This window comes from Piliocolobus tephrosceles, chromosome 3, assembly GCF_002776525.5.
Source record: "Piliocolobus tephrosceles isolate RC106 chromosome 3, ASM277652v3, whole genome shotgun sequence".
In the NCBI taxonomy this organism is placed as follows: Eukaryota; Metazoa; Chordata; class Mammalia; order Primates; family Cercopithecidae; genus Piliocolobus; species Piliocolobus tephrosceles.
Window position 1 is genome coordinate 79313731 of NC_045436.1, and position 27649 is coordinate 79341379.

General features: G+C 37.1%; 1 protein-coding gene across 2 annotated transcripts in view; it reads left to right on the forward strand.

Moving 5' to 3' along the window:
• Window positions 1-26690, forward strand: part of MTTP (microsomal triglyceride transfer protein) — a 58052-nt gene extending 31362 nt beyond the window's left edge. For both annotated transcript variants that reach the window (XM_023220077.1, XM_023220078.1), the window contains 11 exons: window positions 704-861; window positions 4511-4679; window positions 5552-5659; window positions 10886-11098; window positions 12070-12281; window positions 14444-14541; window positions 14633-14754; window positions 16241-16468; window positions 21336-21460; window positions 23416-23586; window positions 25376-26690. In XM_023220077.1, coding sequence (XP_023075845.1) covers window positions 704-861; window positions 4511-4679; window positions 5552-5659; window positions 10886-11098; window positions 12070-12281; window positions 14444-14541; window positions 14633-14754; window positions 16241-16468; window positions 21336-21460; window positions 23416-23586; window positions 25376-25547 — 1776 coding nt within the window. In that variant the 3' untranslated portion in view covers window positions 25548-26690. The remainder of the gene's footprint in view (window positions 1-703; window positions 862-4510; window positions 4680-5551; window positions 5660-10885; window positions 11099-12069; window positions 12282-14443; window positions 14542-14632; window positions 14755-16240; window positions 16469-21335; window positions 21461-23415; window positions 23587-25375) is intronic.
• The last annotated feature ends 959 nt before the right edge of the window (window positions 26691-27649 follow it).

Below are 27649 nucleotides of genomic sequence, written 5' to 3' on the forward strand. Positions count from 1 at the left end.
CATTAATTAGAACTATTTATTAGGTTGTTGCAAAAGTAATTGTGGTTTTTGCCTTTACTTTTGCAACAACCTAATACTAGTTTTAAAACTGCAATAGAGTAACTTAGTGTGTGTGAGAATTACCTTTGTCTAAATGCTACTCTAAAAAACATAGATATAAGAAATGAATAATTCAGACCTTAGCAATAGCAAAACATTGAATTTCATATAAATAATACAATAAAGAGATAGAATGGGGAGCTCACCAAAAAACTGATTTTCAGTGAAGTGCAGGTAAATTAGAAACCTGATACAATTCTTCAGCAGTTCTATTATTTTATCACTGAAATATTTTGCTGTTAATTAAAATTCTGCACAATTTAAATTACACTATGGTAGTCAAAGCCTGGTCTCAGATATAATTCCCTTGGTGTAGCCATGAAATGACCTATATACCCAGAAACCAGTTAATTATTGTCCTAGGCTCTTCAAGCTAAATAGGAATAGACAAAAACAGTCCTCCTACAGAGGAATGGTACACAGAATGAATGGAAGTCCCAGGGGTGTGATATGGGCAGATAACTATCAGGTATATTGAGGTAAGGTACAAAAAGCTGCTTTTGCTTCAGACACAAGGGACATTTTATTCCTGGGAGAACACCCTTTGCAAATGTGGATGTTCACAGTTGTGAGTGGGGTATGAGCCTGCAGCTATGTTTTGCAGATCTTGGAGCACTGGCAGTCCATCAGGAAATACCTGCAGCCTGACAGCCTCTCCAAGGCCGAGGCTGTCAGAAACTTCCTGGCTTTCATTCAGCACCTCAGGACTGCGAAGAAAGAAGAGATCCTTCAAATCCTAAAGATGGAAAGCAAGGAAGTATTGTAAGTTCCCCAACCTTTGTGTGGGGTTGTCTGTCAGAAACATTTCTGGATTGTTGGTTTTTTTGAAGCAAGAAAGACCCCTTTTAAACCAACTGCCCCACCTCCAAAACAATTATTTTGTTGTACTACATTTTCATTGAACAGTAATTCCACAGTTCTGTAATTTAATGGTCACTTGACCAGGAATACAATAGCAGATTTTCAGCAGGGACTTGGAATAAATATGTTGTTGTGTTTATGAGTTTAAATCGGGACTAGATTGGTACATAGATAAGTGAAGGCAGGGATTCGTCGTGGCACCGTGAGGCATGTGCTGCCTCGCTGTTTTTGAAATTGTGTTCCTCGTGCTGTTGACACCTGAACAAATTTGAGTTGATTTAAAAAAAAAAAACAAGAAAGGTTTGACTTGTTCAGTTGAAAATGTGATTTCACTAAAGAACCAATTGAAACTATGTTTTATATAGAAAACTGAGAACTAAGGCAAATGGTGAAAAGAATCTGGAGAAAATAAATCCATACATTATTTAATATTTGGTGAAAATATGATTCATTTTACATGTGTAATAAACAGAGTTGACTTAATTCTTTCCCCAAAACATTGCATCTGTTTCTAAATACAATGTATTTTTAGTCTATAATACAGAATTTGTTTATATATACAAATTGAGCTTATGATACCAATTATCTTAATTGATGATATAGAACAAGTCTCAATTAATTTGACAGTGAAAAACAGTCATTCACATAATCAAAAGTGGAAATTAGCCAAGTTACACACACACACACACACACACAGCAGTAGCAGTCACTGAGTTCAGAGGACTGAATTCCCCAACAGGAGGAAAATTGTAGCTTTTTTCTGAATAGTCTGTTTATGCTCACTTGCATTTATTTACTTGCCTTAAGGATATTAAAAAATTGATAAGAATTCCAAATGACTAATCAAAGTTGGTTATTCTCTTCAAAAATAAATATTTAAACCAGAAATTGAAAAATAATCAAAATCATAAATTATTAGGCTCTGTTTCAATTACAGCATGTTAAAATATATTGGTAGAAGGACTTGTCTTAACATTACTTTTTGTATTTTTAAGATTCTTTAAAAATTTTACCACTCTCAAAGTACATAGGCATTGTCTTAACATTAAAGGCAGAAATTACTGAGAATAAAAGTGGAATCATTAGGTATTAATTGAGAATAGAGATTATACTAAACCTTACCATTGTCTGTATCCTAAAAATGTTAAGGCAGCAATAATTTGGAGGACTGCATGATGTATTTTCTAAATCAGATTATTTATACAATATTGAACCAGATAACATGCAACACACATGCAGTGTAGTGTAATAGAAAGGACACTAAGATGAACTGAAATCAGAAAATCTAGTTTAAATTCTAACCTCCAGTAACAATATATCCTTTAAGGAAGTCTTTTTTTGTTTGTTTGTTTTTTGTTTTTTTGAGACTCTGTTTTGCTCTTGTTGCCCACGCTAGAATGCAATGGTGCAATCTCAGCTCACCACAACCTTCACCTTCAGGGTTTAAGCAATTCTCCTGCCTCAGCCTCCCGAGTAGCTGGGATTAGAGGCATGTGCCACCACACCCGGCTAATTTTGTATTTTTAGTGGAGATGGGGTTTTTCCATGTTGGTCAAACTGGTCTTGAACTCCCGACTTCAGCTGATCCACCCGCCTCGGCCTTCCAAAGTGCTGGGATTACATACGTGAGCCACCGCACCCGGCCAAGGAAGTCTTTTTTTTTTTTTTTTGAGACAGAGTCTTGCTCTGTCGACCAGGCTGGAGTGCAGTGGCCGGATCTCAGCTCACTGCAAGCTCCGCCTCCCGGATTCACGCCATTCTCCTGCCTCAGCCTCCCAAGTAGCTTGGGACTACAGGTGCCCGCCACCTGGCCCGGCTAGTTTTTTTGTATTTTTTAGTAGAGACGGGGTTTCACCGTGTTAGCCAGGATGGTCTCGATCTCCTGACCTCGTGATCCGCCCGTCTCGGCCTCCCAAAGTGCTGGGATTACAGGCTTGAGCCACCGCGCCCGCCCGGAAGTCTTTTATATTTAGCTTCTCTGAGCCTCACTTTCAACATCTGTAAAATAAGGATAATAATTCTTTCTATTTATTGTAGGATAGTGAGAGGCAGGGTGGTGGAATGTAACATTTCCCAAAGAGCCTATATGTTGTATCCTGTAATTTGCAGGAAGTTAACAGGTATGCAAAAAGGAAAAGATTCTGTGAGCAACTGAGTTTGCAAAACTGGATGAAACCATGTCAATTTCTCTCTGTTGCAGAATTTTATAGTATCTTTAATCAGATAATATTCTGGTAAATTTTCAATATTTTCTGAAATACATGACCTTGAAAATCCCTTTTCTTAAAGCATTTTGTAGGACTAGTGTTAACATGAAAAACACTTTGAGAAACATCAATGTAATTAAGAAACCATGGACTCCAGAGTCAGAAAAACCTAGGTTTCAATTCCAGCAATCCCATTTACCAGCTTTGTGACCTTGAACAAATGACTAGGTATATCTGCGTCTGTTTCCTAGCATGTACAGGGGAATATTAATATTACACTGACAGGAATGTTCAGTGGATTAAATGAGGTGGTAGTATTAATAACAGCTAATATTTATCAATCACTTACTATATGTCAAGCACTCTTCTGAATGTGTTACAGAGATAACATAATTTAATCCTCCCAACAATCCTGTGGTAAATACTACTTTAACTTCATTTTACAGATGAAGAACTTAAAGAGAGGTTGGACACATAAAATTTTTAGCACAGAGCTTGCACAATATAAACTCAATAAGTATTATGTCTTCTAGTTATCTAACCTTAATTCACTAGGTTTTTGTTAGGATCAAAATAGTACAAGTATATCATTTTTTAAAAGTATAAACTACTAAGCACGTGTCACATTGTCTGGTGTGTTTAAATAGATGTACTATGTAATATTTACATACATGTGTTCATTAATATGACAACTACTTTTAGAAGTTTTACCGTCCCAGGCTCAAAAAAACAAAGATTTTTGATGACTAGAATATGTAACTAGAGTTTTTCTGTAGGAGTTCTATTCTGCTCACACATATTCATTGTGATTAAACATAGAGCTATACCATTTTTTTTTTTAATTTTTAAAAAGAGCAAAACCTTCTTCCTTGGATATAAGGTTAAAGGATTTTCCATCAAATAATACTGCTTTAGTTCAAGTAGGCACTTCTGAAATGTGTGTATTTGTAAAGCTAATTAAAGAAAGAGAATAAATTTGGGGACCCATAGCTTTTATGTATTACTATATAGGAAAGAATTTGAACTTAATTTTTAATTGTATTTATATAATTTTTATTTACAAATCTCCAAATTATACTTAGCTCAGGTTAATATAGTAAAATTAGTTTGTATATTCTGAGTATACACTGTTTGAGTGAGAGAGAGGGGTGTTAAAGGAGAAAATTAAAATTAAATGGGGAGGGGTCTTTTTGAGAAAGTCTTAATCATTTCTTCATTGGTTCAAATTTTAAAAAATTACTTCTTGAGAAAACTCAAGCCAATAGAGACTCTGTGAATGGTAGAGATTTTTAAGCATTCCTTCCCCTAAACATTGATATCCATGATTATGCCTTTTTTTATAGACCTCAGCTGGTGGATGCTGTCACCTCTGCTCAGACCTCAGACTCATTAGAAGCCATTTTGGACTTTTTGGATTTCAAAAGTGACAGTAGCATTATCCTCCAGGAGAGGTTTCTCTATGCCTGTGGATTTGCTTCTCATCCCGATGAAGAACTCCTGAGAGCCCTCATTGTAAGTCAAATAGAAAATAAAGACCCTCAGCTCCTGTAAAACTTCTTAAGAATATTAACACTAATTAAAAGTTCCTTAGATCAGAATGAAGGCTATCAACTAGAGACTTCTGAGTATTCATATTCAAATTGGGGTATTTTCTATTCACTAATTATTAACTGTATAATAAATTATTTCACTTAGTGCCTTATTCGCAATTTCACTAAATAGTATAAACTATATGGAAATTTAAAGATTGTGTTCACCTATCATGTTATATAGCACAGGACACAATTTCAGAGGGGGGAAGTCTGGGTTATGCTTCAGTAATCAATTTTACAAGATTTGTTTCGACTTCAAAAATTCTCATGATACTTAATATACCTACATTGAGGAGATACAATTCTTCTGCTGTTAAAGATTTATATTGAAAACGAAAGCTAGACTTCTCTTGTGTCCAAGAATGTTTTCTTTTTAATTGCACTTGTTTACCTATGATCTAGTGGAATAGTTCATAATCTTTATGGAAAATGTACCCATTGAGAATCTGATAAAAGTGATGAAGTCCCTTTTTACTCATACATAAAATTTTATAACCCCTCCCCCACTTTTATTTTTTGTTCATTGACCCAATGAATCCAATCCATAAACCTCCAGGGTTAAGAATGTCCTATACCGCAGGTTAAAAATCCCTGAAAAGGGGATTAACTCTTCAATTCAAAGCTACATAGCAAATGTGTAAGTGTCTCAAAAGCAAAATTCTGAGTTTGCAATCTAGAAACGTAAAAATACTTTCCCAAGGATGTATTGGTTACTTCATTTTTTAACTAAAAGTGTTCCTTGGAAATATTTAAATGTCTTGGTAACCTATTTTATCCCTGTTTGGTTAATAGAGTAAGTTCAAAGGTTCTATTGGGAGCAGTGACATCAGAGAAACTGTTATGATCATCATTGGGACACTTGTCAGAAAGTTGTGTCAGAATGAAGGCTGCAAACTCAAAGTAAGTGCAAATCCAATCTCATGTATTACATCATTCTACACCATCGTCCTATTTGATACTCACCATGCTGCCTACTATTGGCACTACTAATTCTCTTTACTCTATTCTACTTACCTTATTTGCATAGCAGTTTTTGCCATTTAACATACATTACAATCATTCACTTACTATGTTTATTGTATATTTCCATTTCATTAGAATGTAAGTTCCACGAAGAAATGGAACTTGGTTTTTTTCAACACCAATTGCTCACCAGTTCCTGGTACATGGATAATATTTAATAAAGACTTGGTAAAAAGTGAAAGTACGATAACCTCCCTACCCATATACTTTATTGAGTACCCACTATGTATTCAGTTTTAAATGGTGTGTATGATATACTTCTTGTTTTCAGAGAAATATTAGACTCTAAGGCTATCTCCTAGAGCAGAACTTTGTCCGATAGTAAGTGTGATTTGCAGTTTTAAGTTTTGATAGTAGGAATTTAGTTACTTCTAATCACAGAGAACTTTATATTTTGTTTTCAATTTCATTTGCCTAAAAATTTTCTACTTGCCTGAGTGGACTATCAATTTTCACATCTTTCTTACTAAAAAGCAAAAAGCAAAAACACTTTTTAAGTATAACTAAATATGGAAAACCAAAATAGATTAATGTCTTAACACACCCCGTCTTTCTATAATGCAAATAAAGATGCTAAATATATAAAAACATAAGTCTTTTTTCTGTCCATATTATACAGACAGTGTTCCATCAGCATTTTTTCTATCTCAGACAGCACTATGTATCATTTTGCTTACTAAGTGCTTGCTATTAAAAATAGTAGGGAAAATGTTCTTGAAACCAAATAGTCCCAAAAGAGGCAAGCTAAAACTAGAATATACATTAAGTATGAAAAAGATCACTGAAAACCAGTAGTACTGAAAAGGCTTGAGTATTAACTTATTAAGTTCTGGCAGAAATTAAATTTATTATTTTTATATTAGGGAAGCATGACTTCTTATATTTTGCAATTTCCGTAATTATTTGAGTAGCCGATTTACTTCAGCTATTTGTATATTAAATATCTTGGCTAAAGATAAAACCTACATATAGAAAGATCTATTCAGCAGTATTTAATGAGCATCTACTCTGTGCTAGGCATGATGCTAATCCTCAAATATAAACATACGTAAAATATTCTACCATCCTCAAAGAACTCCTAGTCTGTTTATCAAATATAAACAAATAAATAATATTGAAATATAAACAAAGTACTCAGACAATACAGAAGATGCAGCAGTGTTTTCTGTTCGAGTGTGCTAGAGAAGTTTCCACCAAAATAACAATTTTTAAACTTAGTCTAGAAGAGGTTTTTAAGTGAAGAGGTCAAAGTATGGAATGAAAGATGTTCTAGGAGACATACAACAATGTATGAAAAGGCCCAAAGTCAAAATGGGCCTGGTATGCTTGGGAACAGTGAGAAATTCTGTGGGGTTGGAACATAAAATATGTATGTTTCTGGGGGCAGATAAGTAAGAGTGGAGACACAGGATGAAAATAGAGATGGAAGGTGACCTGGATCTTCATTAATAACAAGCTAAGGAGTCTGGCCTTCATTCTACAGAAAGAAGAGACCGGTGAAGTCTTTAGGCAGATGAATGACATACTCAGATTTTTTATTAAGAAAGAAGCAAGATGTTGTGTGGGCTGATTGTTTACTGGATTAGAGTTACTGAGATCTGACTGGAAGCATTTGCAATAACCTAGGCAAGAATTAGTAAAGGTCTGAATTAATGTAGGGGCAGGGGGCTGAGAGGAGATAGATTCAAGGATCATTTTATTTAGTGACTGATAAGATGTGGGAAATGAGAAAGATGTAAGAATCCAGGTGACTCTAAAGCTTTCAGTTGAGGATACCAGGTGTATGGTGATGCCAACCACTTAAGGAAGGTTTATACAGCCTAGTTTGGGGGTGGGAGGAGAGTAGAGCTATTAGTTTGTTTTGGCCATGTTAAGTTCGAAATCCTTTGGGTCACCAGGTTCAGTTGTCCAACAGACAGGTGTCCATATTCACCTGTGGCTCAGGAGAGAAGTTAGGGTCAGAAATAGAGAGAGGCTGAAACCTTGAGAGAGACTGGGGTTACCTAGGAAAGTCATGTAGCATAAGGAAACAGAGCAAACGATCAAATTTAAAGTTCTTCTGATAATGGACAGCTTGGTTCTCATCACATCTTTAAAATTACCTTGAAGGTAGCTGCAGACCATCTACTATCATTGGCATTCAGTTTTGTTCATGTTTTTGAGCAAACTTTTTTTTTCATCTTTGAGGATGATGATATTTGGCCGTAGTGAATTTAGTACCGGACAACTGTAATAAAGGTTCAATTTTTCTTTTGAATTTTCTGCTGTGGAACATTCATTTATCTTTTGCCCAAATCAAAGATATATGAAAGGAAGGAAAGAAAATGATGTCTTGTATTAAATAAGCACAAATTTAAGGTAGCTACTGGGCACATTATATGCATACTGTATAAAAGGTATCTGCCATCCTATGTAGTTCTATAGCCTTTCAGAACTTACTAGCATAAAAGCTACTGTCCTGTGACAGTCTGAATGGTGGCTAGACAAGTGCACAACCAGTACTATGCCACATGTTTCTTTTTTATGTTTGTCTTTTGCTTATGTTTTGACCTCCCTGCATCCTAATTGCTTATTTTCACTGAATTTGTACTTGAAAAAATTTAAACCTACAGAAAAGTTGTAAGAATAGTACAATTCCATGAACACCCGGATATATTTCATCTAGATTCATCAGTTGTTAAGATATTCTCATCTTTGCTTTATCTCTTTCTGTTTTATTTTAGTTGTATAATTTGACAGTGATTTGCAGACATCTGACATTTACCTCTAAATACTTTTACTTCTTATTACTTGAGTGCCATTGCAACTAGTATCTTACAATGAAAAAAAAATACATGTATTTACCAAATTGTGAATTCCCACTGCTATCTATAATTCTAATTCTAATTCTAATTCAACACTATAGGGTTCTTTTTCCCTCATTTAATCATTATATTTTCCTTCTCCCACTGTGACAAATGTGGTTTTCGAGAACATCAATATATTGATTCATCTGCTCAATTCTAAAACTTACACAATATTTTTTTGGAATTGCCACACAGGATTGCTACAGAAATAAACTAAGTAAAGTTCAAAACTTTATTATCGTTCTTTTTGTCCTTAGACTATATTCCATTGCATGTACACAAAGTTTTATGCTCCAAAGTTACTTGGATTAATTCTTTTTTATTCTCTTCTGTTTAGTCATATTAACAAGTTGATAGACATTTAGTTTCATTTGTTTCTGGTTAAATTGAATTTTGATAATTGTTCATCCTGTTGATTTAATTTTATTTCTTGAACATGTGAAATAGTAATGTGGTTCAAAAGGCAAAACTGTGTTTTAAAAGTATTATCAAAGAGGTCTCATTCGCTTCTTGATGCTTTTCCCCCAATCTCACCTACTTCCTCTAGGTAAACAAAATCACTGATTAAAAAAAAAAATTTCTTTCTATGTTTCCTTTTGAAACAGTAAACAGATGTTCACACATTTACATACGTTTTTGCACAAAATATGTCATTCTATATATACTTTTTGTATCTTACATTTTTCACTTAACAATATATCATGAAAATATTCCCTACATAGAGATCTTTTTCATTCCTTTTGACAACTGCCTAGTACTCCATTGTGTCTATGGACTATGTTTTATTTAACATCTCCTATGAATGGTCATGTAAGTGGCTTCTACTATTTTGCTATTACAAATAATACTGAAGTGACTAATCTCAGGCACAGATTTTTGCTATTTTTGAGATGTAGCTTCAGGGATAGAGTTGCTTGCCAAAAACCAGTTCTGTTTGTTTTTGTCACATTATCTTTCATAGGAATTGTACCGTTTTAGGCTTTCATCAGCAATTTATGAAAAGGCCTACTTCACCATAGTCTCACCTACAAAATATGGTAGCAAACTTTTGAATTTTTCACCAATTTGGTAGTTGAGAAATGTCACTTCTCTGATTAAGTGTGATGTTTAGCATCTTCCCTTCTATTGGGAGCCTGTTGTTAATACTTCTCCACTCTTCCCCATATCATTCATTCTCCCCAACCCCGTGTGTGTGTGTGTGTGTGTGTGTGTGTGCTTGTAGCCTAATTTCAGAGGTTATGAATCCTGTGGATGAATTAGATCTTAAAACCCTTTATTTTTAAAAAATTTTTTTCAGCCTAGGCTCTGTCATCCAAAGAATCTTTATTTTAAACATGAAACTGAAGTCTCTAAAACATATGTAGTGGCAAATATAAGACCAGAACCCAGATGTCCCTATTTCTAATTTGCTTTCCCATTAAACTATTAACTTACACTCAATCCTCCCTTTTCTCAGACTAGGACAAAAGGACTTGTCTCATTATAGAATGTATTTGAAAAGTACCTAGTAAAGTACCTACCACATAGGAGGTACTTAAGAAATTTTTTTAAACTATATTGCAGCACTAATTAAATTTGGAATTAAGTTAAAACAAGAACTTTTTTTTTTTTTTTTTTTTGAGACGGAGTCTCGCTCTGTCTCCCAGGCTGGAGTGCAGTGGCCCGATCTCGGCTCACTGCAAGCTCCGCCTCCCGGGTTCACGCCATTCTCCTGCCTCAGCCTCCCGAGTAGCTGGGACTACAGGCGCCCGCCATCTCGCCCGGCTAGTTTTTTGTATTTTTAGTAGAGACGGGGTTTCACCGTGTAGACCAGGATGGTCTCGATTTCCTGACCTCGTGATCCACCCGTCTCGGCCTCCCAAAGTGCTGGGATTACAGGCTTGAGCCACCGCGCCCGGCCGCGAACTTTTAAAACATTTAGAGCCAGACCTTATGGTTGAGCTCTAAGAGGTCTCACCTGAGTTTTTACTTAAGGAAAGGTGCATGGTGACACTAAGGCTCCATCTAATTGCTGCTTTAGCAATTGATAATACTCCCTGCTTCTTGAGAATGTATATGTATTTTCAAAAAAAAAAGCACAACACCTTTATCAGGCTTTACTTGTTTGCTTTTATTCCACTGTGTGCCTCAGTCAAGCAACCAATGCAAAACTTTGTAAAACTGTAGGTTGCTTTCTTCGACCCAAGAATAAAGCCAGTCTTACCAAGTCTTCTTCAATGTATGGTCATGCATATATCTAAGGTATATGATTTTTCAGGCAGTAGTGGAAGCTAAGAAGTTAATCCTGGGAGGACTTGAAAAAGCAGAGAAAAAAGAGGACACCAGGATGTATCTGCTGGCTTTGAAGAATGCCCTGCTTCCAGAAGGCATCCCAAGTCTTCTGAAGTACGCAGAAGCAGGAGAAGGGCCCATCAGCCACCTGGCTACCACTACTCTCCAGAGATATGATCTCCCTTTCATAACTGATGAGGTAAAATCTCTGAGAATATTTGTGACATTAACAGAAGAAAAAAAAAAGCATGTCTGAACATGAGTCAAATGCAAATTCCTCTCAAGTCACTCTATATTTTCTCCAAATAGTCTTCTCTCCTGCTTAAAAATAACTCTAAAATTGCATTTGAGGCTACTCTAAATATCCTCACAGGGTAACATCCTATATCCTGAAGCGTAAATATTGAAGCATATTCTCTTATTTTAAGAAACAAATTCCTTTTTGAAATATATTTACTTTTATAAGTTTTAAGATGCTGTTACATTTTTCAATACTGAAATATCCTGGTTTAAATATAACTTTGTTTGTTACTACAACTACATGTTTCAGGAAGCCAACTAAATTAAACCTTTGTTAGGGCAGAGAATGTCTACAAATCTCAAGATAAACCATCTGCCGAGAATGGTGTTTCCAGTTTGTAGCTAAGCACCTGCCCACCAGTTTTGTGTTGAAGTTGGTGGCTGCAAATCATGACGGTTAGGGGCACACACTTTTGAGAAAGACAGACCTACACATAAACTCTGGCTCTGTCCTTCCCTGGTTGTTTGTTCTTGGGTGACTTATTTAACGTCTGTATATCTGAGGGCAAAGCCAGGATTTGAGGGAGTTAGTAAAAGGTAAGGGGAAATGGAATTAAGTAAATATAGATGCTTAGTATAGATCCTTACATATTGCATATCGTTAGGCAGTTCTAATAATCTATGAAGTTACTTGTTGCAATGGAATGCAATTATTTTGGCATTCTTAATGGCTTCAGCCTAGAAGTGATCCTCATAGATTCTGTCAATGGCCCATTAGCCAGAACTAGTCACGTGGCCCCCACCAAATCACAAAGGAATCTGAGAAATGTAGTAACACATATATATTTTTATGAACACTCACTATTCCTGCTGAAATGTCCATTTAAAAAATATCTAGATGTGCACTAAGTTTGAACATCTCATGAACAGGTGAAGAAGACCTTGAACAGAATATACCACCAAAACCGTAAAGTTCATGAAAAGACTGTGCGCACTACTGCAGCTGCTATCATTTTAAATAACAATCCATCCTACATGGAAGTCAAGAACATCCTGCTGTCTATTGGGGAGCTTCCCCAAGAAATGAATAAATACATGCTCGCCGTTGTTCAAGACATCCTACGTTTTGAAATGCCTGCAAGGTATAATATATTGCACGTCTCTCTGTGTAGTCAAGCTTATTTGTGTGTTCATGTGGTACCCATGTAGCTAGTAATAATGATGTGGCCATTATGCAGGGTTGCATTGCATAAAACCAAAGAGTGCCAGATTTCCCATAATAGGGCTATTTAGGGGACCAGGTGAAACAACTTCAGTTTGGCACTATGAGTCCATGAGTGGGAACTCGGTATAATGTTTACTAGGGATGTCTTGTTCAGTCTGGCAAGTGTATATTGCCAAATATTTTAAAAGCTAACTGCATTTTCAGCAGGATTTTTAAAATACGTACAACAAAACAACGTAAATTCTTACCAAATGGTTTTTTATTGTAACATTTCGAGTGTTAGGAATTTTTGAAACCTCATTTATCACAGGTCAAATAAATTTCCCATTTAAGTTTAAAATCTTAGGCACTGCCTACATTTTAAGATGATTCAAAATTTAAAGAGTGCATTCAGTAGAGTTCATCACTCTATAACTCTTGCTGAATTAATTTCCTTCCAGTTCCCAAGTCTCTCCTCCCAAATGCAAAGTGGCTCCGCCAAGGTGCCTCCTCCCTGGAATTAGAGGGCCAGAGAAGGAAGTTTCATTTTTTCTGAGTTACATGCAGAACACTACCCCCAGGAAAGATCAGATTTAAGCATTCACCACAGAGATTGGAAAGGTGGAAAATAAAGAGAAAGAAAATGAAAAAAGACGGCATTAAGAGGTTGAAAGAAAGAGAAACAAGGACTAAGACTGAAGGAAGACATAAGAAATGGATGTGAGTAGAGCAGAGATAAAAGCAGGACATTCAGGAAAGAGGAAGAGGGCAGGTGAGCGAGTGAGAAAAGAAGCAAAGCCTCTCTGCAGCCGTGTATTTCTAGTTGAATGCATTTAGCTTCTCCCTCTATTTCTTTGTTTGCTTTTATGCGACCCTGTGGAGGAGATCCTGGGTGTACTTGCTGCCTTTGTCTTGTGGCCCTAGCATTTCAGGGACCTGGAAAGAGGAGACAGTGGGGTAGAGAACAGACTAGAAATTGTGAGGAAAGTATCACCAACAATATGGGTCAGAGTCTCCGAACCAAAAACATTAGAGTGGGGAGGAACACTAAAGGCTCCCTTGCTTGGCATCTCTCCACTGTAGGGCTGTAGTCTCCCAGCAGGTGGTATTCAGACTTTGCTTCCCTCTCCCCATGACAGGAAGTTCACCATCTTTGAGGGAACTTGTGCCAGTGTTGTTCAGAGACTCTCAACATTATGTCTTTGTATAACGTGAAATCTTCCTATTGGCTCTGGTTTTATCCCAGGAGCAAAGCAAAATACATCTAGTCATTCATCCACAAGAAGACTCTTTGAATATCTGAGAACAGCTGTCGTGACCCTCCTCATCTTTGCTTCTCTAGGCCAAAATCTTATAACCTAGTGATATTGGAGGGGAAACTTCTCAGGATCCCATTGCTTCCCCTCAATTATTTTCTACCTCAGACCTAGGACCAGATTTCTATAGTTGATTATTTTGATGTTTTGCTGTATTGTCGTAATGTTGCTATTACTGATATGATTAGTGTTATGTAATCAGAAATGAACATCTTAACACTAATTACTTAGACAAGATGGAGGCATGGGGTAAGGATTAAGACTTGCTCCAGAGGAGACAATGGTTTCTATATGGGTTTTACTGAGCTGTTTCTGTAATTGGAAACTTCACAGATATAGGAGAAATACTGGAAATGTACTGTTATATGTCATTAGTGAGAGAGACTATTAGAGAATGAAGAAAAACATTTAAAGAAATATTGTGCAACCTCTCCAGTTTGGCACAATTTTCCTTTAAGTGTATGCACTATTTAACAATAAAGCCATGACAAATTTTGCCATGCCTGAAATGTGTCTACTAGTCAACTTAAGCCACCTCAAAGCTGGACACCCTTGCCTTGCTGTCATTTTGATACCAAACTAAATTTCAAATATCTGAGTAATGAAGGGGCTAGCCCTAATCCTGATGCTACCACGCCAGCTGGCGCCGCCCTGGCTCTTGGAAAGGCATGAGGAAAATTTGGCTTCCTCCTTTTTCCACTGAGGATTTCTTTTTTCCAAATTTGACTTGGGAAACAGTCATTACAATGAATGTGCAGCTTTTTTTCCCCCTCATGTGTTGCAGCAAAATTGTCCGTCGAGTTCTGAAGGAAATGGTTGCTCATAATTATGACCGTTTCTCCAGGAGTGGATCTTCTTCTGCCTACACTGGCTACATAGAACGTATGTACACCAAAAAGAAGTTCTCCTTCTGTACCCCACAACTTAGCATTGCTGGAACTGCTATTAAATTACAGTTATTGTGTGTCATCAGGTAGTCCCCATTCGGCGTCTACTTACAGCCTAGACATTCTTTACTCGGGTTCTGGCATTCTAAGGAGAAGTAACCTGAATGTCTTTCAGTACATTGGGAAGGCTGGTCTTCATGGTAGCCAGGTAACTCACTTCTCATGGATTTTGCTTAATAAACTATGCAAGAAATCAGGCTAAGGTAAAATAAAACATATATACTGTAGTTAATGCTATAGAATGTATACGTTAATGTTGGCTTCTGTCATATTTTGCCCAAGATTCCCTTATCTGTAAGAGGCTGTATGGTTTATAGTCACTCAGAGAAAGTTTCAAATATGAACTTGAAACCTAAGCAATTTGATCAATTGAACTTGCCAAATGTCTATTTGTCTTTTGAAAGGTGCACATATTCACAAAACTGAAATTGTACCAATATTTCTCACACAAACATTTAAATATAATATTTTATTTTTATTCACAGATATATTTCTTAGCCCACTCTCACCCCCAAGTATTTAATTCTAGAATATATTTTCCTTTTCTGGGTGTTTCTATGAAGAGATTGATTCCCCATAATAAAACCTTTCATAATAGAATAGTTCTTCTATTTCATAATTGAAGAACGCTCTAAAGGGTCAATCTGTATTTCTCCAACACTGCTAGGAGAGAAAAGAATAAAATGTAGGCATTCAACAGTTGGCTGACTTCCATCCCTTTAGTGTTAACCAAATTGAGGTGATGGTCTGTAAAGACTTCCTAATAATGACATGTACTTTCTTTTTAGTTTTTATGTACATCAAATTATAACCTCATAAATACAGCCATTTAAGTTTTCTAAATGATCCAATGCTATAAAAACTTGAGTTTTTATCAATCTTATATTACTATACCTTTTGGTAGTACTACAGTAAGAATACTATGCCCTTCTGTCCTGAGGAATCACCATCTGTTTTCTGACATGTACTTTGAAATGCAAAACACCCAGGAGTTAAAGGGCTGGATATGGAGGACAGAAAATATGTAGGATTCCTATTTTTGGTGGAAATAAGGGTGTTAGTCCCCTCATGGTGTTTATCAACTTTTTTTTTTTTGGCTAGGGAGAAAAGTTTGACATGGAATGGGGTGAGTCATGGTTTAGAGAATACCATGTCCTCACATAGCAGCAGCCTTAGAATGACTCTGCCAACACCTTTCCATCTCATTTTAGATGCTCTGCAAGATAGCTGATGCGTTGTATATGACAGTCCTGGAAAGACTAAGGGTTTCTAGGATGACATCATAAAATAGAAAGCTCATGGTCTTCGTAGTCAGACAGAAGGGGTATGGGTCCTGCCTCTGACATATATTAGCTGAGTAAACTTGAGATTTTTTTTTTTTTTTTTTGCCTCATCTACAAAATGGGTAATATCATATGTACCTCAAAGAGTGGTTGTGAGGATTAAATAAAAAACTAACCCACCTTGTATTCAGGCATAGAGGTTTTTGTCTGTTTTATTTTCTGTTTTTAGCTGTTGCAAATATTTAATTTTTTGGTCCCTTGAGAAGTTCTAGCTGCAGCTCAGAAGCTTCACTATTATTTATAGAGCAGGGAGGGAGCTTGCATCATGAACATTATATTGATTTTCTCCAGGTGGTTATTGAAGCCCAAGGACTGGAAGCCTTAATCGCAGCCACCCCTGACGAGGGGGAGGAGAACCTTGACTCCTATGCTGGCATGTCAGCCATCCTCTTTGATGTTCAGCTCAGACCTGTCACCTTTTTCAATGGATACAGTGATTTGATGTCCAAAATGCTGTCAGCATCTGGCGACCCTATCAGTGTGGTGAAAGGACTTATTCTGCTAATAGATCATTCTCAGGTAATTCATTCAGACTGTGAGTATTGTTTTAATACATTAATGGATAATAGCCTACGTTTGAATTTTGCCTCCGTTATCTTCTTGCTATGTGCTCTTGGGCAGTTACTTAATAGCCTTAAGCCACAGTTTCATACTAGTAAAGTGAGGCACCTGGAGCAGGTGGTCTGAAGATTTTATCAGCTTTGTTGTTTGCCAGATAATTTGAGGATTCTGATTTGTTAGATTCTGGTTAAGAAATCATAGATTTTAAGGGTTGGGAGACATCTTAGATATTAGATTGTATTAAAACTCCTCCAAAACCTCATTATTTGGGATTAAACAGTATTAATTTTCTATCTTTCTTGTCCCTCATATCAGCTCAGGATAGCTGTATAGAACAAAAACAAAAAGCAATTTAGAGTGGCTTAACTAAATAGTTTGACTTTTATAGTGTAACAAACATTTGGAAGTAGGTGGTTCAGGGTTAATATGGAAAACTTAAGGTATCATCCGAATTCAAGCTGCCTTCCTTCAGCTCAGCCATTCTTACTTGTGACTTTTGACCTCATGCTTGTCACCTTGTGATTATCAGATGACTATTCCACTTCCAGAACCACTTCCTCATTCCAAGACGGAAGAAGGGAAGGATAAGAGGTCACAGAGTCTGACTCTTTTTCAAGAATTGTTTGGAATCCCTGTCTAGGTTTTGGACCAAAACGGTGTTACATGGCTACCTCTAGCTGAGAGGGAAGCTTGTGAACATAGTTTTTCAATGGGTGTCTGAACAAAATTGTTTCTGTCAATACAAATGTAGAAAGGACAAACAGCAGTGCCTCTTGTATCCCTTAATCCTCAAGTCACACATAAAAAAAAAAAAAAACAGTTCTCAAATTATATCAGAATTTTACATTGCACAATTCCAGTTTTAATGAAAGAATCGTCTAAAGGCAATACAAGTACTGAAAAAGTAGTCTATGTTTTAAGACACAGAGGACAGCTCAACACCTCCTGTATGTGCTTAGCCATCCATAAACAATGCCTGAGAATTTGAATTGGGGTGTAAAACCACGAGGAGTAATCTAGACCTGGGTCAGCAAACTTGTTCTGTAAAGGGTAGAAGGTCAATATTTTAGGCTTTGCAGGCCACATGGTCTCTGTTGCAGTCACTCAGTTCTGTTACTGTAGAGTGAAGACAGCCATCAGCAATACATTAACAAATAAGTATGGCTGTGTTTCAATAAAATTTTATGTACAAAAATTGCCAGTGGACCAGACTTGCCTGCTGGTCATAGTTTGCCAATCCCTGATTTGGATTATGTTGTACAGTTTTTCTATTCACTAAGCTAGGGCAGCTAAGGCAAGGCATATTCTATGAGAAAGATTGTCCCTAGCTATTAAACATAGCCCAGTGTCTGTGTGTCAGGTTGGAGTATTTGGCAGATCTGAGGTTATTATACAAATTAAGCTGTCTGAGGCCCCCTGGCTCTGCAGAGCACTCCAGTAATGCCATCCTAGCTTCAGAGGCACATACCACTCTAGGTCAAGTGCTGACACTGAAGGAAATGTTGGCAGTGGGTAGCCCATCACAGCCACTAGGGCAGATGGAATTACTGTGTGCTTGCTCACACTTTCTGTCTTCAGCTAATTGGATTACTCTTCAGAGAAAGATGTCTGATAAAGTCAGTTTAATAAGGGGGATCCTCTTTAGCCAGTAAAGAACATATTTCCCTAAATGGAAGCAACGGGATGAGTTGTCAAAATGTCAGCGTCTGAGCTATAAGAAACACTTACGGGACTAAGAGAATCAAAGCGGTCACATTAGCTACAAATACAAAGTTCTAATATCTTTTTCCTCTAGTTCATAGGAAAGAATCTAAATAGATATGCACTCTGGGCCAAACAAGGATATAAACCTATGCTCTCTCTCTATATATATATTTTTTCAATATTTCTTAGAACAGGCTTTCTTGTACACCAGAAGACAAAAGAGAGTTATGAGCTTGTGATAGCTATGAATATTAGTAGAAAAGTCTTCACACAGGCCAGGTGCAGTGGCTCACACCTGTAATCTCAGCACTTTGGGTGGCCAAGGCAGGTGGATTCCTTGAGCTCAGAAGTTTGAGACCAGGCTGGGCAACATGGTGAAACCCCAGATCTACAAAAAAATAAAATAAAATAAAATTAGCTGGGCATAGTGGGGTATGCCTGTGGTCCCAGCTACTCAGGAGGCTGAATTGGGGGTGAGCTGAGGCTGGTGTGACCCATGATCACACCACTGCACTCCAGCCTGGGTGATAGAACAAGACCCATCTCAAAGAAAGAAAGAAATGTCTTCACCCTACAGACAGCTGGATCGTTTATTGATGTGTAGCCGCTGAGATTGATTTTTCCTTTCAATCTTAAGATATAATGCCTACCATGGAAGATTGGTATGAGGATTAAATGAGACATCGAAGCTTTATAGAACTTTGAGCACACAGTAGGTACTCAAAACCTGTTAGTTCCACTTACTTTATACTGCTTAAAAATTAGCACCATGTGGCTTAGTCCCTTTCAAAAAGGAAAGAGTGCTTTGTTTTTCTACAGGAGTCAGTGGTTTATCTTTATAAGAGGGTCCAAGAAAATTCCTCTTTGCACATACACACTCTTCTATTGTCCCTTTGTGTAAAGAAGTGGACTTTTCCCAGAAATCCAAGGCACTCCTCATAATGCTCTTGCAATGGAAATGCTCTCACCCCACAAAAGGTGCATTGTCTAACAGCCATGAAATGGCCTTTTCGATGGCACTTGGTGTATTTTGCCTTCCATTTAATATATGGTTGGTGGGAAGGTCAAGGTCCACATCACAGGGCTCTGCTGGACTGGGTAGATGACCAAGATTATAATTTTCAAATTAGGAAGAGAGAAAAAAATGCAAAGAAAGGAATACTTCTGAGGCAAGGCACACCATAGCTTTCATTTGGGAACAATCACGTTTGCATGCACATACAGAACTCTCATATTTTGGTCCCGTAGTTCACAGGCACAGGTGAAAATGTGGGCATGACTGTTGTGGTTTCCTCAGGATAGTTTGCATCCATCACATTAGTTATAATGCCTGAGGCAACCCCTTCATCCCATGCAGCCATATTTTGTTCTATACCAAATGTCTCTTTAAGTATCCTTAGGGCTATCTCCTAATGTGTCCTGAGCATGGCACTGAGAATCTCATGCTTCCATCAAAGAGTGTCCTTGAGACTGAAAATAGCTTCATGCCACAACCATACTTTTTTAGTACACCTGGTTGTAAACCAAGTCCTTTGCCTGGGATTTCCTGTCACCTTTTTTTGGAAAATGGAGAGAACTCAAGGAGATCAACACAATCCTTTCTAGAAAGTGAAATCATGGCAGTTATAGTTGGCAAATGCATGACTTGTTTGGTCTGAGTAGGGCAGTTACATAAAGAAGTTAGTCATCCTGCCGGTTGCCAGGAATTTAAGATCTTTGGAGGAATATCAAAATTAAGAATACTGAGTCTTTTTCTCAAAATCATTATCACTTTCAACACTGTCCCCAGGCAATCTGATTCCAATCCAGCTAAAAAGTTTTGTGCCAGCATCACCTCAACTAACGTACATGAAAAAAAAAAAAAAAAAGCAAGACTTAAAGGCTAAATGCAGGCTAACTTCACAAAAAAATGGGTTTCAGACAACGACAAAATTGCTCAGGATGGACCATGTTTGTAAATAATTACTGTCCCTCTGAAAAATACTACTGAGTTCATGTTGAACTTGACCGTTAACTCAATGTCATTTCAAATGTCAAACAGCAGCGTATTAAGGCTTAAATTGCTTTGCCTTCTTTTTCTAGTTGGATGTAAGCAATTCCTGGAACTTGTATACAGTTGGCCTCTCTGTAACCGCTGGTTCCTCATCAAATCCAACCGACCCCATATAAAAAATATTTGGAAAAAAAAAAAAAAACCGGAACAATAAAATATAGCAAAACGACAGTAAATATTAATACAATTTTTAAAATACAGCATAACAGCAACATAGCATTTACATTGTATTAGATATTATAAGTAATCTAGAGAAGATTTAAAGTGTTTGGGAGAATGGGTGTAGGTTACATGCAAATACTATGCCTTTTTATATAAGGGACTTGAGCACCCTTGGATTTTATTATACTCAGGGCTGGGCAAAGGTAGTCCTATAACAAGTTCCCCTTGGAAACTAACGGACAAACACACTCCACCGGGAGTTTTAAAACTTGTCTGTTATTTTCTAGCAGGATGCAGTTGACTGTATTTGACACAGCACATAACTAGAGAAGTGCTGAGGGACCTCGAGAGATCACCTGATCCAAACCTCCTCCCCTTACTTCCCTGGACAAAAAGCCACAGCTAGATTTCTGATGGAGATGACGTCATTTTCCTTAGCTCAAAAGTTTCCAAATTTAGGTGGATCAGAATCATACAAGGACTTGTTAAAACATAGACTGCTAAACCCCATCCTCAGATTTTCTAATTTAATAAGTATGGAGGGGAGCTGATAATCTGTACTTCAAACCAGTTCCCAGGCAATGCTAATGCTGTTCCTCACAGAAACACACTTTGAGAACCATTGTTCCTTTCAAAGTGTAGCAATGATTGAAGGAAAACATCCTTCTTAATTGACACTTCATTACTCTGGTGTTTTAATTTACTAATTAATTTAGCAAATCAACAGAGTCTACTTCTGGTGATCAAGATTAGGACAGCATGTTTCCAAGCCTAGAGAAAGACTCCAACATCAACACAATCACCTGGAATTATCTACAGCAGGAGGTCAAATGTGCCATTGGAAAGGGGGTTAACTAAATTGTAATTATTATTTTTATAACTATTGTGTTTTTTTTTTTTTTCTAGGAACTTCAGTTACAATCTGGACTAAAAGCCAATATAGAGGTCCAGGGTGGCCTAGCTATTGATATTTCAGGTGCAATGGAATTTAGCTTGTGGTATCGTGAGTCTAAAACCCGAGTGAAAAATAGGTAAGTGTTTATGCATTATACATTTATGAATTACATATAATACTATATGCAGAGAACTTCAGAAATATGTTTTGGGAATTAACCTTCTGACTTTTCAAAATCTATGCTTTCTATTTGTAATCATAAAATGATAGAGTTGGAACTGATCACAGGAAGTTATTCTGTCCATAGCTTCTTATGAGCAGGTCAGTACCTAACACGACTCAGCCAACAATTTTCCTGTTTTTAAAGACATACATAGACAGAATGCCCTGTGAATCAGATGGTCCATCTTCTTTTGGTGTTTCACCAAAAGAAGAAATTTTACTTTAAGGCAAACTTTCCTCTTTTGTTGTCTTCAATGGAGAAAAATAAAGAAGATAATTTCATCTGTGCAGAAACTAAATATTAAATGTTAGGAGTCCTTAAGTCTTTTCATCAGCATTCCTTTTTCTAAATAAAATAGTCTAAGCTCCTTTAATTTTTCTAATCTACCTGTGAGATTTAATGAAAGTGTTTTACTTTGAGCATGAAACAATGTCTTTGAACTAGTGTGAAGATGAAAATTATTAGTCTTCTGTTTGTTACAGAATTTTTAAAAAGGAAATAGAAATGTAACCTATTTTTACTTTTTTGATATTTAAAAACACACTCGGGCAAAAGTGAGATACGTGATAAAGTCAAATTTTTGATTTATTTTGAACTACGGATGAAGGAACTGAGAGCAATCAAACAGTAGTACATTTAATGTGAAGTGTGACCCACAGTGTTACTAAAAGGAACCACAGAATGAAAAGTGACACTGGTCATCAAAGGGTTCAGCAATATAATTTAGGGCTTCCCACATAATCAGTCATCTTTCACCTCTTTCCAAAGTACTTTCTAGACAGAAGTTTTTCCAAATGAAATGGAATTGAATTCTTTGTAAAGAGAAATCAACAACAGCAACAACAACAAAAAGTAATTTGGACTTTTTTTTTAGTACACAGGATCCTTAAGAATCTCCCATTAGCCATAGTGTAACCAATCTGTCTTCCATTTCCACTTGTTCATTTGAAAAAATATATTTTAAGCCTTTGCTGAATATAGGACATCAGAAAGTACTCTAAGTGATTCAGGGATTAAAACAACCTGTCACCTACTTTTACACTGATCATAACAGCTGCAGGGGTTTTAATTTGCACAGCAAAAATTAATACCCCTGTCAAAAAATATGGGCATAGAACTCTGATTTAATTGTGAAAATAATTTATCACAGTTTGATTTAAAGTCCACAATTAAATTAAAGTAGAGGTAAACCGTCTGTTGAAATTATTTATCCTTTTCATTGTTATCCAAGGCACACTCCCAGCCAGTGCAATCTGTTTATCCAGTTCTTAAAGGACCCACCATATTCGTTCCTCCTGGGACCTACTTACTGTACATGCCCCACTGTAAGAATGATTTTTTGTAACACAATATTTTTTTTCAAATATCTTGGCAACCAAGGGCTTACACCTCTAGAGATTCTTTGGGGAAGGTAATGAAATGGAATTAAAAAGCTGCCTAGAAGCCAACAGAGAGATAGTTAACAAAAACTATAAACATCAATTGTCTTCTTGGTGAGTTTAGACTCCCTTTTAATATAACTTGAGTATTTCTGACCTCCTAAGAGGACTGGGTTCCAAGAATGTTTTCATTTTGGTCTTGTTATGCCAATACAAAACAATGTAGTATCTTATAGGCACTCCCCACATCTGCAACTGAAGGCAGGGGAGAGCTCGGGAAGGGCAAATCTTCCCTGCCCAGTATCTGAGACTCACCAGGCCCTGGTTACCAGCAGAACTCTGAGCACATCCAGGTCACTTCTGAATCCCTAAAGTGTCTTCTTCCAGTCACTGGCATCATAAGTGCAGATCCTGTAAACTTATAGCTGTTAGTCCAATTCCATTAAATATAATATGAACAGTTTTTTTCTTTTTTTCTCAAATATTTAGGGTGACTGTGGTAATAACTACTGACATCACAGTAGACTCCTCTTTTGTGAAAGCTGGCCTGGAAACCAGTACAGAAACAGAAGGAGGCCTGGAGTTTATCTCCACAGTACAGTTTTCTCAGTACCCATTCTTAGTTTGCATGCAGATGGACAAGGATGAAGCTCCATTCAGGTAAGATACAGCATTCAGGTAATGTTCCAGGACCATCACCAGTGCACCAGGAACTTGCATTCAATCTAGAACATTCAGTTTCAGAATTAAAAGGAAACAGTAGAAACTCAGTGAAAGATGAATTTTCTTTAAATGAGTAGAAGAATAATTGATAAGGCCAAAAAAAAAGTCAGTTTCTGGGGTACCAAAAAAATCTAATGACTAGTTCATTTGTTTCTGGAGATAGTATCATATTCTAATCCAGAGACAATTTATCAAGGAAAGAAAGGACTATGATTTACCATAGGAGTTGCCACATAGTTTCATAAAAAAAAAATCAGATACACATTTACTTTCTGATATCTTCACAATAAACTGCTGGACAGAAGATTTCAAATAAAACACCTGGCAATCCATTTACCATCTTTAAGGGCAAAAATGAATTTGCAGTTATTAAGTATTCTATATAACAGCAACTTGACCCTGTTTAAGTTTTGGCTCAAGTTTCAGAGTTTGAGATTCTGAATTTTTTTAAATAATGCTTTTGGTAGAATTGTTAGTGTTTTAAAATATAAAGATATAATTTCCATGTAACTTTATGCTATGTCATTTGAATTTTGTAACCATTATTTGTACCAGTACTATCACACAGAGCTAGAATGCTTTGGGTCTAAGTAGCACTGACCCTTTCATAGTAGTTGACCTACACTAACTATAAGGATCATTTGTAGACTTAAAACAGCAAGCCACATCTTACATCATCTCCTTTGATAAGTAGGCCAAATCGAGCATCTTCATTATTTTACTGACATTTCATGATTCATATTAAAAAATGCATCAATTATATAAATGTAAACATGAATAGGCTGTATTTTCACAGAATAAAATATTGCGCATTATAGTAAACCTATTAAGCTGTCACTAACTTACATTAACTTACATCTAGAATAAACCTCCACAAATGCATTAAAAAAAGCCAACCTTCTAATGGTTGAAATGCAGTGACCACCAACCCACCCACATGATTAATTGGTTTGGTTCCACATTTCCCTTGGGCCAGAGCTCTTGGAATGTTTCTATGTCCACATTCTCTGCTTAAACAGCGGGGCTTGCCTGTTACTCAAAAGGAGAGTGCTCCCAAGTTGGGGCTTCTGGAATGAAGGGTGAGACACGGCACAGCATGCAAAGCATAACAGCATCACCAAAAAGCTGAAAGGAATTTAGTCTTTCATTCTAGAAAACTGTATGGCAGGACTCCCATATCCCAGGCATTTGAAGTGTTTCTGTTGATATAAAAAGAAATGAGGCGGGGGGCGGTGGCTCACGCCTGTAATCCCACCACTTTGGGAGGCCGAGACAGGTGGATCACGAGGTCAGGAGATCCAGACCATCCTGGCTAACACGGTGAAACCCCGTCTCTACTAAAAATAAAAAATAAAAAAAAATAAAAATAAATAAAATAAAAAATTACCCGGGCATGGTGGCCGGCGCCTGTAGTCCCAGCTACTCGGGAGGCCGAGGCAGGAGAATGGCGTGAACCCGGGAGGCGGAGCTTGCAGTGAGCCGAGATCGCGCCACTGCACTCCAGCCTGGGCGACAGAGTGAGACTCTGTCTCAAAAAAAAAGAAAAAAGAAAGAAAGAAAGAAATGAGAAGAAAATCACCCATTCATGGAGTAGCCTTTGACACTCATATCCTTTCTCAAATTGCTTTGGAACAGAAACTTCAAGTATACATTCAGTAACTTGGCTGGAGAGGTGTAGGGTGACTTAACTGTGTGTAATTCTGTTACTGTTGCTGTTGTTGTACAGGCAATTCGAGAAAAAGTACGAAAGGCTGTCTACAGGCAGAGGTTATGTCTCTCAGAAAAGAAAAGAAAGCGTGTTAGCAGGATGTGAATTCCCGCTCCATCAAGAGAACTCGGAGATGTGCAAAGTGGTGTTTGCCCCTCAGCCAGATAGTACTTCCAGCGGATGGTTTTGAAACTGACCTGTGATATTTTACTTGAATTTGTCTCCCCGAAAGAGACACGATGTGACATGACTAAGTACTTGCTCTCTGAGAGCACAGCGTTTACATATTTACCTGTATTTAAGATTTTTGTAAAAAGCTACAAAAAACTGCAGTTTGATCAAATTTGGGTATATGCAGTATGCTACCCACAGTGTCATTTTGAATCATCATGTGACACTTTCAACAACATTCTTAGTTTTCTTGTACGTCTTTCAAATCCCATTTGGTACAGTGAGAACAGTTATTCTCTAAGAGGAAACTAGTGTTTGTTAAAAACAAAAACAAAAACAAAACCACACAAGGAGAACCTAATTTTGTTTCAACAATTTTTGATCAATGTATATGAAGCCCTTGATAAGACTTCCTTAAGCATGACAGGAAAACCAAACATGTTCCCTAATCAGAAAAAAAAAAAAAAAAGTAAGAAACAAACCATTTTTTTTTTCTATTTTTTGGAGTTGGGGGCTCGGGGAGAAGGGACAAGACTTTTAAAAGACTTATTCTCCAACTTCAAGAGTTAATATTTATGACTCTGTTATTGTTAGTTTTATTAAGCCTTAAGGTAGAAGGCACATAGAAATAATATCTCATCTTTCTGCTGACCATGTAGTGAGGCTGCTCCAAAGACATTCAGATCTCTACCTCCAGCCCTGCAAAAATATTGGACTTAGCACAGAGGAATCAGAAAAATTAATTTCAGAAACTCCCTTTGATTTTTCTTTTGCTGTGTCTTTTTGAGACTGTATTGTGGTACACTGTCCTCTAAGGGACATCCTCATATATTAATAATTTTATCTCAACTTTTTGGGGGTGAGAGCTCTAGTTCACTCAACTGTAATCTGCACAATAGCTAGGATGACTAAGAGAACATTGCTTCAAGAAACGGATTTCCAAAATATGAAATCAAGAAAACAATGTCTTTATTTGCATGAATTAAAAGAGCCATGTTGAACATTCGCAAATATTTATTAATAAACAGATGTGGTGATAAACGCAAAACAAATGACAGGTGCTTATTTTCCACTAAACACACACACATGAAATAAAAGTTTAGCTAGCCCACTATTTGTTGTAAATTGAAAACGAAGTGTGATAAAATAAATATATAGAAATAATATTTGAATCCCTTTTGTCTTTCATTACTTTCAACACCATATTTCTCATTCCTGCCACTTTCTGAGCCTAGACACATACACAGCTAAGCCTCTGCAGCAATATAGGTCAGGCCAGGTTCTCTAGATGCGAAACCAGACCCATTTGAAAAATGGGCCACTGAAAATATCAGCAGCCAAAACCTCTTAAGGACCTGTGAGCTTGAAAACATGCCATAACCCTAATTTTCATAAAGCTCTGGATTGGCCCCTTTACTCTCATGTTACTATAAAGGAAGAAAGGAATCAGAAACTAAGGTGGTGGGTGGAACATGGTAGGTGGTAGCATCAGCCTTGGGGAAACCACTCTGTAAAGATGCTGACATCGCAGGGAAAGTGAGTTGGTCTAGGGTACTAAGCTGAATATGCTGTGGACTCAGGCGCTTCAGCCCTGTGAGGTTTAACAAAACACAGCCAGCTCTGCGAAATGTAATCATTTACCTAACAGTGACGACTGTGGTGCCCTGAATGTTAGTGTTTGGCCATTTCCCAACTGTTTACTGGGCTGCTGAGCCAAGTATCTGCCCACCCAGTGGAGAATGAACGATCCTGAGCAACTCTAACATGCTCCAAAGAAACAAGAAAGCAGCAGCATAGGACAAACAGTAACTCCTTTGTAGATAAATAAGATAGAAAATGAAGAGGGGTAGAGTGACAGTCCACGTTTGAAAATAAGATAGTATCGGAGCCAGAAAAGTAACTTTAAACCTCATTTGCAGTCCTCTAGTTCTGACTACTTCTTCATTACAAATGTCAGCATACAGACACATTTGTCTTCTGAAAAGACATCTATTTGGGAATTGTATAGCCGCCTAATGCAAATCTCCAGGCCTCTGTCCAGTCAGGTCTTTCCTGCAAGCCTTAAGGTTAGCCTGGCTTCTTTTCTTCTGTGAAGTGTTGCTGTCATTCCCTGGCTCATGT